This window comes from Trichogramma pretiosum, unplaced genomic scaffold (genome assembly GCF_000599845.2).
Source record: "Trichogramma pretiosum strain Unisexual culture from Peru unplaced genomic scaffold, Tpre_2.0 scaffold4, whole genome shotgun sequence".
NCBI lineage: Eukaryota > Metazoa > Arthropoda > Insecta > Hymenoptera > Trichogrammatidae > Trichogramma > Trichogramma pretiosum.
The window spans coordinates 1,555,424-1,569,508 of NW_019641688.1; the positions used below are offsets into that span (position 1 = coordinate 1,555,424).

At 43.0% G+C, this 14,085-nt stretch overlaps 1 protein-coding gene and 1 non-coding gene across 2 annotated transcripts in view; both read left to right on the plus strand.

The window, feature by feature from the left end:
* The window catches only part of LOC106656003 (zinc finger and BTB domain-containing protein 41-like), a 31,872-nt gene extending 25,668 nt beyond the window's left edge, over positions 1–6,204 (plus strand). The window contains exons 4-5 of the mRNA XM_014376614.2: positions 5,835–6,008; positions 6,086–6,204. Of these exons, the coding sequence (XP_014232100.1) occupies positions 5,835–6,008; positions 6,086–6,204 (293 nt within the window). The remainder of the gene's footprint in view (positions 1–5,834; positions 6,009–6,085) is intronic.
* A 7,259-nt stretch (positions 6,205–13,463) lies between these two features.
* On the plus strand, positions 13,464–13,535 carry Trnap-agg. The gene has a single exon. It is a non-coding gene; the product is annotated as a tRNA-Pro (tRNA).
* The last annotated feature ends 550 nt before the right edge of the window (positions 13,536–14,085 follow it).

Sequence of the window (14,085 nt, forward strand, 5' to 3'; positions counted from 1 at the left end):
ATCACCCATAAATTCCTGTTTCACTTCGCTCATAGGTTCTATTTTAATGTTTTCGGTTCTATAAGCATTACTATGTTTTATATCCTCCAAGTGATTTTGAGAATCAGTGTCAATTTTTGGAATTGTCAGTAAATTAATCTTGGGCTTTACATCTTCACATTCGAATATTATTTTCACTTCGCTATCAAGTTCCCTTTTACGATGTTCGTAATATTTTCGGACGGTATGGGTCTGTTAAAAAATCAAAACTGTGTTAGAATTTTCATTGAAAAAAACAACAACTAAAATTCGAGTTACTTGCAATTATTAACACTTACTGAACTTTCTTGCAAAAATGGTAAGATTTGGAAGTTTTTGAGATCGGGTTTTTCGTCAATCATTTCGCAATTTTTTTCGATAAGCGACGCAACGGTAGCCTCTTTCACTCTGAAATAACTTCAATCTGATCAAGTATGTGCTAACGATATTTTTATAATTTCATTTGCAAAAAAAAAAAAAAAATTAAAATTACCTAAACGCACAATTGTATAAACCGCTGGACATCATCTCTCTTACTTGAAATTCAACTAACAATTTATCTACTTGCGAAAACTCTACTTGTATCAAGCTAATTATACACTGAAAGACTAGCGAAAAGCGAAGTGCTATGCTCGTTATATTTTGAAAAACCGTGGCCATGCTAACATGAGCACTAGCTCTGCACAGCCCTCCGAGTAGCGTGTCATGGGAGCCAAACACCGCGCGTCGGACAAACACGCGGAGAGGTCATGCATGCCATGCACAACGTAAACAACAGTACGGGTCCACTTCTGAATGCTCTAATTCGCCAGTTTTTCCAAGTATGACCTAAGTGTGTCACAAAATTTCAAAGTTATCAACGTTAATGAGTCATTATTATTGTAGTATCAATGGAGAATCGACATTGTGCATCTGATAGCCGCTGAATAGTAAACATTTTTCTATCAAATTATGCTGGAACAACTCGAATTCGGCCCTGACGACGCGAAATTGTCCACGATCGCGACCGAGCAGCTTACAACTTCGCTTTCTAATTGTGTGGTCGTTCTATATAGTTATAAACTATATATACCACGCTCTACCCATAACGGAGCTCATTGTCTCGTGTGGCCGAGCAAGCGGGCGGGCGCGCGAGCGACCTGGGTGATCTCGCCACTCGCCTCTCATGCATGCATGTGTGTGTGTGTGTGTACAACTTATATACACAGCTCGAGCGCGAGACTCGCTTCAAACGAGACTCCGATCGAGCTCGCGAGCTAGTATAATATGTAACCCGAGAGCGCCAGAAAGAGACGCGGGTCTTGTGCCGTGCTGATGTTTCTCTCCCGTTCCTTCCGCGTCACGATCCTGCTCGAGGTCTTTTTTTTCTCGGTCGATTCGTTCGCTTATGTGACTTCGCGAGAGCTGTGCAGCATACGAGCCCTATTTTGTCCGCTGTCGTATAGCAGTACACGAGCTTCGACTGCTGTCAACTTTCGATGGACGTACTCGCGTGAGGGTCCGATAATACCATCGCGGATTCTGCTCCTTTTCATCGATTCCATATTCTTCTTTGCTTTGTACTTTCGTTATATTTTTCACCGTTCGCCATTGTCTTGGATTGGATTTTTTGAATTCATAGCTTTTGAATAGCAATTACCTGCGAAGGAACTGGATATAAATATCACCCATACAATTTTTAAAGGTAGCTTCGATTTTGCAAAATTTTACCGTGAGAGTAAAATTAATAATCTAAAAATGATTATTTCTAATATTGTTAAATATACAACCATTTATTGATCGGTTTTCGTTCAATTTTCTATTTCAAAAAATTGAGATCAGTTTTTAATGCCACTTAGAGACTCCAACACTAGATGGCGAGTATCAATTTATCTGTAAATCTGCTAGTGAAAAAGTAAAAATATTTCTATAAATAAGACTAGCTAAAACAACCTATATTAACCTCTTAACCTGTCCAACTTCATTTTACTTCAAGCTTTAATTTATGGATTCAAAAAGATTATCAGTTTATACTATTTTGATGAAATATTGAAATTGTTAAAAACAGTTCTTAAGCGTCAGTAAATATTTTTATTGAAAAAAAGTGAACGATTCGCTATTTCGAGTACGAAGTGCTTATAGTTCATAAGTGCGGATGACGCTCGGCAAAATTCCTTCCGCGCACATACGGTGAAATGACTTTACGTTTTCACATGCTCTTTTCCCTCGCATTTCCCCCTTTAGCTTTTTTCTTCCTCTTCAGAGAGCTCTGCATGCAATAAAAAATCCTTTTCGTACATGTCGAGCATCCTGCGCGCTTTTTTATCGCTTACAACTATAAAGCGAATTTCGTTTGATACATCTCGTTACGTATCCACTTTTCATTTTATTGCAATTTTCATATATTTCATATATATATCTGTCAACTGTGCGCACATTATATATTTATATTCGAGCAAAAGAAAAATTTAATACTGGATAAATTTTACATATTTCGAATCTACAATGTTTCTTTTATTTCGCTTAAAAATCCACTTTAATCCCCGAGTACTCGAGAGCGCGAGTTAACTACTCTTTTTTCGAGCAAAAAAAGTGAAAAAAAAAAGCAGCTCTTTACCGAGATATTCAAGTCACATACGATTAAGCGAGCCGATGACTCTCAGCGAGGTATTACGCAGAGATAATACTCGACGCGTCAATGGACGACTAACCGAGTATTCAACGAAAGAGTAAATGTTTCGTTTGAGACGTTACGTCAAAAAAAGAGAGAGGAAAAGAAAACGAAAAAAACAGAGCTTGCATGGTCGTCAGTTTTAAAAATTCTACGATCGAGCGCGCGAGTGTATATTTTTAGAGTCCCATGGAGAGCAGGAGAGCAAAAGAGAACCGAAACAAATTTAATATGCGACCTTTTCCTTTGAAAATCTTGCTTTCTCAAAGACGAGCGCAAATTTGCTTTGATTTTTTTTCTCTGCAAGCTCTGCTCTCTCACTCTGGCTCGGGCTTCAAAGTCTCTCTCTCTGTTCGTAATTATAAAAATACTCAAGATTTTGACCGAGGAACACGCGTTTTCTTATTTTTTTGCTACGTTTGCTACTCAGAGCGCAAACAGCAGTATATTATACATATATCCTTAATTACACTTTGCAATCGCAGCAACGCGCAGTTGCACGTTTTTTTTTGCAAATTGTGTGTAGATGTATACGCTAGTAACAAGCTCGATACGTACCGCGTCTCACGTACATACAAGCGAACGTTTTAATCCAATCACAATTCTGATTCACGAGCTGTAGGTGCAATACGTATAATACGCGCGTCTATCCTTGGCCCGCGTAATGTAGTCAGCTTTATTGGGCTCTGCCGTACGCTCAGCCTCGAGCGAAGAAGCGGAAAAGACGAAAAAAAGTCGATAAAAGGGACTCGAATCCTCTGCTGCTTCTCCGCACGGAGCGCGGAGTGTAAGACATCTCGGCGTTATAAGAGCCTAGGCGTTTTTCATATAACGCCGCATAAAAGTGCAGAGACGTGCCCCGCGTACGGGGTATATAATAATGCGCGCTTGATTGAATTCCGCGGCATCGTGTTGTATGCACGCGCGTGTATCCTTTGAGCTGCTGCTGCTGCTGCTGCTGGCATATTATACTCGAGTGCCTAATAGAGCAGTGTGCAACAGCCAGAAGCTACTCGCGCAGAGTCGAGCTGAGGCAATTCGTCGGGGGGCACACATAACAACCCGTACGCGCCGCGTCGCATCGAGAGAGAGTTCCGTTTTCATCTCGATCCGCGTGAATATATGTAGCGTATCATATACATTTTATGGGTAAAAAAGAATACGTTCGGAGCAGCTGCTTGAGTATTTTTTTCGATCGTTGGGTGCGTGCGTGCGTGTGCTGCAGTATATATGTGTCGGAGAAATAAGGAGCTGCGGAATTTTCAATTTCGCGGTCGCGAGACAAAAAAGGAGCGTGCACGCTGTATATTATATGCAGAACACCGCGCGAATGATGGATGGCCGATGCGAGCAAGAAAATTTTTTTACGTGGGCAGTGTATGATACGGTATGTACAAGTGCACTACGGCCGTATACGTAATATTATTATTATTATTATTGTTGTTATTATTATTCGAATGTCATTGCGTTGAGAGCGAGTTGACTATCAAATAGGGTGGCTCGAGACAATCGGCAAGGATCACGTCCAGTCAATATTATAGAGGGCAAAGCCAGTATAACCGAGCTGCAATTGTGTATATCTCTATGTTATGAAGATAAGTCGTATGCACGACGCCGTTGTTGTCTTACCACTGATGATCCTCCTCAATCGAGGAGTTGTTCTGAGCTTGAGGACTTATGCATTATCATTTCCTATCTCGCATTATTGCATATTCATTGTCTTGGAATAAAATAACATTGCTTAAAAAGCATTCTTTCCAGCATGATTTATTTAATAATATATTTCGAATATTGAATGTCACGTTAAAATGTATATAGTGTACATTATATCATAATATAAATATATGCACGTGCATAGCAACGACTATCAGAGTTTATTGATTTTTTGACATAATTATTCAGTGATGTATGCGACGCGGCGCAAATCGGTATCTTCGGTTTTAACTTGAATTAAATTGTCTAGTGATCACTCATTTAAACATTTCGTGTGTATTTGTCTAGCGTCGCGATCGGTAAATTCCCGTATATGTTTGTAACTTTTTGTCGAAACTTTTGCGCCACGCGTCCGACTTTTTTTCAACTTTTTTGCGCGACACAATTCTTTTTCGTTGTTGAATTTTCAACGCAAAATTTTAGCGAACATTTTCCGAAGTGAAGTGCATACTATTGATAAGTTTTGTAATACGTGTTATGACTGAGGCGGGGAATCATTTTTAATTTCATTGGAAAAGCATTAAACATTTTCATTGTTTAGTACTACCGTTTCGTTCTGGCATCATCGCTGCATTGTCGCATTTTCACTAAATTATCGCCACGTTACGTTATATTTGTCTTCATCACGTTGTCGCAATTTCCACCAATCACCAATTTCAGATCAAAACTTGATAAACTAGTGTAAATAAAGTTAGTCAGGATTAAAAATAACAGAATATTTTGCTTTGTTGTAAAATGTCAAAACGTAAAAATGAAGAATCCTCGAGTCAACAAAAAAAAAAGAGAAAAAGATCATCCTCATTGAAAATACCTATGTCTTCGACTAGTTATCTTCAGGAATTACGTGTTGGTGACAAAACAGCGTAAGATCAAAAACTCAATTACTTTTTACAATATTCGAATAAATATGAAATTGATCAAACAAAATAAATTTTTAGTTGCGTCATTGGTTTCGTAGAATCAATGTCGGAAGACGTATTCACTAACAGATCCAATGAAAACAATTTCAAATTACTTAAATTTATTTTGAACAACAACGAGGGGTTCAAAATTCAGTGCAATATTTTCGAGGACAATATAAAGCAATTTTCAGATCATATAAAATTAAATCAGGTTCTACATTTATCATTGATAAAATCAATCATATATAGTGTTACTATTGAATAAATTTCATTATTTTAACGTTTCCCATCAGAAATTGATGTTAGAAAAAGTAAGAATTACAGAAAAAAAGAATTACACGAAAGGAAATGCAAATTATATGGTACAGGTAGAATCGTATTCTACAATAACGAATTTAGGATCATTTCATATAAATACGAAGAAAGTAAAATTAATTACATTCGATCAAATAAAAGAAACGAAAGGTTTAGTCAGTAAGTCAGTCACAAATCTGAGATATAATTTCACCAGTTTTAAAAATTTTTAAATCAATGACTTCCAGAAATTGAAGGGTATTTAATTTACGAATTCACGCAAAGAGCGCGGAATGAACCAAACAATTGGATAAGTAGTATCACGGACGGCACTCGCAAATTGGATGTTATCCTGACAAAAGATTCATCGGATAAGATAAATTGGGGTAGAGGTACCAAATTAAAAATTATAGGAGATTTAGTGGAAATTGGTAAAGAGAAAATTCAAATTTTACTATCTCATACTGTGACAAATCTCAAATACAATGTCTGATAATTCTATTTGCAGATTCAACTTACTTACTGACGATTTCGAGTCCGTGCAATATAACAACATTAGACGAGAAACCCATGGGATTAAATGATTTGTTAAACGGATGCACGTTAATTTACAAGGAAACGACTTAAAAAGAAACCAATCAGTTCAATCAACCCAAAAATATCGTTTTTCATTTTCGAATAGCCTCCGTAATAAATAATAACCGATCGAGACGAGCCTCGAAAAGTTGCGCCAGAATAAATGTATATGCGGGGATCAATCGAAGTCTCGCGATCGCTTGCGCGCCGGGTAGTAGGTATATACACCGTCGATAAAGCTCTCTCGATGCTTTTGCAAAAGTTGCCGGGTAAAAAAGTGATATATATATACACGCTCGAAGTCTCGAATGTTCAAGAACTGTAAGCCTGCACCGCAGTACATACGTTATACTTATATCAGTTTGCGCGCGAGCTCGCGGAGCTAGAGATGTACGCGCAAGATATATATACGCACGCGAGGCGAGGATACACTACCACTCTGTGCTGCGCCATAGGCGAGTTAAAAATAAGCTGCGTGGATTTTTTTCATCCACCCACCCGGAGTTAATGTTCTTCTATGAACCGGAGTGCGCGCGAGTGCATCGACCTTCGGCGCGCCGCGCATGCATCATCGCATCGCGCGGCTGCGGCAGCAGTGCTTCGAGCAAACTGCATACACAAACACACACACACACATAGACACACAATCTCAAGTCGAGCGAGCTGTAGTAGTAAAACTCCTGCCTTTGCTGCTGCTGCTGCACAATTTTCTCTTTGCTTCGTTCGTCGTCGTCCTCCTGCGGGCCTCCTCTCTTCATGGTCGCTCGCGAGTTAACGAGTCTCAGCTGCACAGCCTCGCGAGCGCGCGAGATCTCGACGTATGCCGCACGTATATGCCCACTAAACGTAAAATATATGTGTATAATAATGTAGCTCCAGCGAGAAGCGACCCGATACGTGCATATGTGTGTGGGGCTCGCGGATCCTCGCGGGCCCCGGCTATATTACAAGCTGTCCCCCAGCAAAGCTGTTCGCGGGAAAAGGCGTATTCTGCGCTTGCATCGAGTCTAGTATATACGCAGTCGATTTGCAGAGTGAGAGAGCCGCGAGCAGCGACCCGACGCGCTTATATATATAAGTAATATTATTATACGCTCCTCCTGCGCACGATAGCGAGATCGTCGTCTTTGTCTATGTCTTTGTTCGCGAGCCTATCACGTATATAACAGCGAACGACGATGACGACGACGACGACGACGAAGGGAACTTTGTCGGGCGTTGAACGAGAAACAAGAAAGAGAGAGAAAAAGAAAGAGAAAGAGAGAACAAATAAACTAGCTGCTACACGCCCGTACTGTGTCGCGCGCGCGCATCTCGTCGTCGCACTTCCCGTGTGTAAAAGTGTATGGAGAACACAGCATGCACGTCTTTTCAGCGCGTGTGAAACTCGCGCGCGACTTTATACCGCATTCAAGCAGGGAGCTGCGCGGAAATTCGAAAAGCGCACACATGCTTTGCGCGCTAAATCAATTCGAGATATCGCGCGCGGGGTCGTACCGATCCGCACGCAATCGAATGAATACGCTCGTACGTAATAGTCACGTCGATCTATCCTATCGATTTCGACAAAAGCTCATATCTCGATCCAGATAATGTATCCTATACCACTCGATCGCCTGTCTGATGCAGTGGTGTACTTGGTTGCCGTTCGCTGCCTGCTCTGCGGATGCGAGGGATCCTCGCGCTCTTATACATATATCCTACCACGGGCTGCACAAGAACGAGCAGCAGATTTATTGGCTCGAGGCTGCTGCTGCTGCTATATGGTCGGAGTCGACGAGCCGAGAGAGCGCAGCGCAGCTAACTCTCCCTCGCTGCTGCTTTGTGCTCGGAGCTCGCGCGCGCGCGCCTTCCTCTCTGATGTTCCTCTTTGCTCGGCTCCTTCGCTGTCCCTTTCTCGCTTCCAGGAAGACGACGAGTAGAGAGAAGAGAGGCAGGCAGCCAGAGAGAAGACGGCGGAGCGAGATAGCAGCGAGAATTTCCTTCTCCTTTGCGCGACTCTCTTCTCTTCTGTGTATGTATGTACGAGTGTGTGTATGTTTCGAACGCTTGAGCACGCGGAGCAAGAGAGCCTGGCCGAGGTTATATACCTTTCCATTTCTCGTCGTCGTCGTCGTCGTCGTCGTCGTAGCAGGCAGCAGTCGTCGAGGCTCTTTGTCCCGTCGAGCGAAGGTGGAATGCGATGCGCCGAGCAGCACTTCTCTCTCTCTCTCTCTCTCTCTCTCTCTCTCTCTCTCTCTCTCTCTTGGTTCTCCTCCACGTTTCGCGCGCGCGCCCGCGCTTTGTTTCTCTTGAACGCGTCGCGCTGCTGCTCATTGGAGAGCTGGACTGCAGCGGCAGCATCAGCACTGCACTATATTATATACAGAGAGAGAATCTCATCGAACTTGGCTCTCGTCTCATCCTGTATACTATGCGCAACAAACTCGTTTCAACAATTTGCACTTAACGATCCACCGCCGCCGCCCCCGCGCGGTGACCTGTAAGCGAGCGACCCTGTACGTACTCGAGCTAGCTCGCGCAATTGTACACGCTTTAGTTCGGTGCACTTATGTATACCGACCATTTTATCGTGTGTGCGCGTTGTCTGCTGCATTTACTCTCGTTCGCGAAAAGGGTGAATACGGCGTGACCCATTGTTCGCGACTCGATGGTCATTTGACAGCATTAAGTTGATTGCGAGTTATTTTTGCAAATCCAGCGCGAATTTATGTAAGTATATGTCGACCCGTTGCGAGCTCCCGATGACGCGCTGTAACACTATAAGGCTCGAATGATCCACCAGCTGATTAAATCACCGCACTCGTAAACGCTGCAGCAGCAGCAGCTCCGAAAACGTTATGCCCTTGATATAATATAGCGAGAGATGCAGTAACAGCAGTTAACAGCAGTTTTAACAAACAGGCGCAGCAGCAGCATCATCATCAGGCGGCGGCATCGGTGTCAAGACAAGATATACGCTTGAACTTGCTTTTCATTCATAAAACTCGTCGAAATGTGCCTTTTGATTATTCGCGGAACCCCAACTTTGCCTCTTTTGCCTCTTCTCTCTTTCATTCTTTCTTTCTCGAATGCACTGCAGCGCATATAAGCGACGACCAGTTCTCGTCGGATCTTTCACTGTGTGTTTGGCCTTTTCTCTCTCTCTCTCTCTCTCTCCGATCCTTGTGTGTACGTGCTCGAGCGCATTATATTGCATCGCTGCGGCTCAAATATATATAATATATATATAGAGGCACACTATATGCACGAGCTCGCGCGCGACGCTTAATCTTGCCAAAAAGAGTCACGGACTCCTCGAAAGGGAAGGGAACCACCGATCGAGTCCGAGGGGTGTCAGCCTATATAGTTCTACACACACATACACATAAACACACAAGTTGCGTATAGCCTCGTTTCTTACTTCTTCTTTGCTTTCGTCTTCTTTTCTCTAACCCTTTGCTGCTCGTTCCTGCTTCTTGCATTCCTGTTTCTCTTTTTTTTCTGCTTTCTTTTTTTTTTATGTACTCCTTTCATATTTTATTTCGACCTTCTTAGCTTTGCGGCTCTTTGGTTCGTTGAGAAAAAGCCAGCAGGCGATGAAACGGCTTTTTTCAGATTAGGGCGCAGCTGAACGAATCGAGTCCTCGAGTCGTCCACATGTAAGCATACAGGCACACACACACTAACTATTCATCATACCGAGTGCATCCTAAAGTCGATGCAGTATTATATACGCTCGTGCTTTTCAGGATTTTCTCATCGTTTATGCCTTATAGGTGCACGCTCGTTGCGATGGGAATTTTCGTCGGGGGGCATACGGACGATCAATTAAAAGCGATCGCCGATTCAATTCCCATTTTGCCGCATCGAGTATATTCGGCTGCAAAGCGCGCGTATGCAATATTCCGCGCGTTGCCACGATGTATAACTCACAACATCGAGACGCTTGCTCGCACACACGCGCTGCACCGGCAGCGCATCGTGGGTCGCTGCTGCTGCTATCCGCTTTTACATGCACTCCGGCATTCCTACGCTTCCTTTAGCCGCGCTTCCACTGCTACATGCCACGGGCATAAAAGCCCACACGATATATACACGCGCACGCATGTACTATATAGGTAGTACGGCAGCACACGTGTTGCTTCTGCGCGCTGTTTATATATGCTGTTGCTCCTCCGCCGCCGCTATCCGCCGCCGACGTGGCCGCACGACGTGCGTGTGAGAACGGAAAATTATTATTGTACTATGGTTACACGCTTTTGCCGAGGGAAGAAGAAGCTGCGTGTATACGCGATGCAGTTAAACTTGCTCTTTCTCTCTCTCTCGCACTCGTGGTGAGACGAACCAAGGTCTCTCACTCACTCTCTCGCGTAATCAGGCACTTGCTGTGGCGCATTTTTTTGCCGCGAGCTCGTGTGCGCGCACGAACGCAAATTATTACCCGAGCTTCGTCCGAGCACCGACTGTATTGTAAGGTTAAAAGTATCGAGCTATACATCGATGTAGTTACGCCGCGTGCACTTGACACCTCTCTCCGGAGCGCTCAAAGTCACCGTAAACTTGTTCGCCTTTATTGCATTGTTAGACTATTATATAGCCATGAAAATGTCCCTGGTAGAAAAATGATCAACGTTAATAATGACATAACGACCAAAAAGTGACTTATTTAAACTTTTCAAAAATTATTACCATTACGTTACAAATATTAAGCGTACTTTGCATGCCCTGAAAATGATAAATTAAGCCTATCCCGCTAGATGGCGAGTACCATTACATGTAAACCTGCTAGTGGAAAAGTAAAAATAATGGTATAAAGCAATGTAGCGTTTTAATCTTCTTTGCACCTAATCACCTTATTTCCATGTGGAAACATGGGAAGAGGAAGGTGGCATTATTCGCAAAATTTGCATGCGGAAAAAAAGCACTCCGCCACCACCAGCTGGTCCATGGTACTTAGCAACTTCATAGTGATAATAATTATAAATATGTTTTATAAGTATATGTTGTAGCACATCCGCTTAGAGGGGGAACGCGGCGGCCCCCGTAACGTCATATTGTTTATAACAAATTAGGTTTATGACGGTCACCCGCCGCGTAGAGCGGAAGTGTGCTGATAGCTGCATAGACATACTACTGCAAACATTCATGACCAATTCGTAAGTCGTAACTCAAAGAGGCTAAGAAGCGAGCGAGTAAGACAAAATAGCTACGTTATAAGCTCGAAAAGCTACTAGTTTATTTTGCAATTAGAGATTGCTAAGATCAATAGTCCGCATAAGCTGCGCAGGTGTAATTGTCTCGAAAGCGTGCGCAATATGCAAAGGCCAATCAGAAATTTTGGGACGCATCGAACGACTTCTTCATCGAAGTGATTCAATACAGCACACCGTTCTGGATGGCAAAATATCTGCACTTTCCGTTTCGTCGAGCGGCGTCGTAATTGCACGTACGTCGATCGAGCGAGAAAAACGATACACCATCGAGCTGCACACACACACACACGCGCGCGCTTGCGGACGTGCTCGCGCGCGTTTCGGTGCGTAATGTGGTTTCGCCTCGACGCGCAAAGTTGCCTCGGCAATTGCATCGCGAGACTTGCGGATGCTTGCGATGTATAGGCGCCTCGCTGCTCTCCGAATAGGTACACAAATAGTATCTCATCTACACAGCCTGGGGCCCAAGGCATCAATAAAAATTACACTGGCAATATCGTCGGCAGCAGAGTACGAGCCGAGCCTTTGATGTAACTCGTATACTTTAATTACATCTCGACGTGTATCGGGTCTTACATAGCTCGCTCATATTTGAAAACGAGTATATTTTGAATGCTGCATCGGAATTCGTTCACTCATCGCTTCGCAGTCGAGTCGTGTCAGTCACTCTCTCACACGCACACACGTATCCACACACACACAAACGAGGAACAGCCTTTGTCAACGACGACGAATATTCACGCTGCATTTGCCACCCTTTTCCCTTCATCTTCCTCTTCTCTCGTTTCTCTCTCTCTCTTTTGTGCCTCGGCGCATGTATGCCGCGCCGTGTAATTATACCGCAACAAACTTTCTATTTATAGTCGTATCGTGTATAGATACACATATGATCATATCGTTCTGTCCGCGTTAAGCTGCGGCCCATAAGTACGCGCGATCGCGTCCGCGTGTGTGCTGAATAAATGGTACACGTATAGGAAACTGCACAGCCTCGACGAGAGACAGTACAACGATTCGACTTGCACCTCGATCGAGCGTAAGGGTCCACGCGCGCACGAGTCGTTGGCGATGATCGTGACGAAATAGTACGTGCGCGACTATATGCGACGATATCGAAGGAAGCACATAGAGTGGAAGCTTCGCTGTCGCTGTATATATCCGAGCTATCGATCTCGAATATATGTCGTCGAATCTCGAACTCGACGGTGCGCGCGTGACAAATTTTAAATTTATACGTTCATACGAATCTCTGTGAGCGACGAGTAACGCGTACGAACACTATGCAGATGCGGTGTACACGAACATTTCCGAATACATCGAGAAAGTAACTAAGAGGACGATATAAGTAGACTGCATGTAACAATTATGGTAATAACAAGTCATTTCAGAGCACTTATAGCAATAATAGTTATTAAACTTAAAGCTATGTACACTCGACCAACGTTGATTCTGAAATAGATTTCATATCAACGAACTATCTCCTGTAGTATACATTGTACGAGTAATCAACATTTTTGAATGAAGCTTAATAATAGATCAAGTTTTGATAATTCATTTAATTATATGAGACATTTTAATTTATGTTGACATCAAATAAATTTGTAAGCATACATATTATTTATGCCGCTATAATGAACACTTCTTTATGATATCTTTCTAACGTAATCACTATTTCTATATCAGAATTCATGCCACATAAAATATCGCGCGGTAAAACTTTAACAAAAAGATGGAAATTTAGCTTGCAAGTTTCATTTCTCTATTCAAGTACGATATTGAAAGGAGCGCTTGACAAAGCCTCTTTTTTTCATTGACATAAGTACGTTATAAACTTTGTGTTGTCCAATAGAATAAAATCAGCTCATCATCAATAATGAGTATGTAGCCTGATAGTTATAGACTCACACATACACGCATAAACAAGTATACAAGCTATATAGCTACAGCGCCTGTATACATAGTTAGTTATCCAGCGTAATCGGCGCCGCAGCTTATGGGCTTGGATCGTGCCGATGTGAGCCGAGTGAAAGGTAGTCTCCCACCATCGGCACCACGCGGCGCTCGTTCTGCTCTCCCACTTGTTCTGTACCTCCAGTAAGCCGATTTTCGCACCGCGGTTCAGTGGTCTAGGGGCATGATTCTCGCTTAGGGTGCGAGAGGTCCCGGGTTCAAATCCCGGCTGAACCCTGTTTTTTGCCGTTTTTTTCCACTATTTCTCTCCATTTTTCGGGCCGTGCTAGTCAACGCGAATCCATACGGTGGGTTTTTATCGTCGGCGTAATTCGCAACGACGCTAATTCGGAACAAGTTTGATAAGTATAACCGTAATCACGGTTGACTATAGAAGGCGAGCACAACTGATACACAATAACAGCGCGTGTGTGTAGATTAAATTTTCAAAGCGCCATGCTCTAGTGTGTAGAGATTATAGTGCTTGTATGCTTTCTCAGCTCTATACTTGCAGCTGCGATACCTGCTTTAATACATGAATATTTGCGCGCGGCGCCGTTCCTTTGATGTATAATCAAGCGTAAATATATATACATGCGTTTATAGCTACTATCGACAGGCGTGACGCGGCGGCGGCGGCGGCGACGGCCAACATAACATCACTGCGAGACATTATTCCGTGCGCTGCAGCACAATTTATAATTATGTATCGTATACCTTACCTATGCACGAACTCCCTCGCATACAGGCAAGAACACGCAGAATTTTATCCACACTCGCGAGTTCC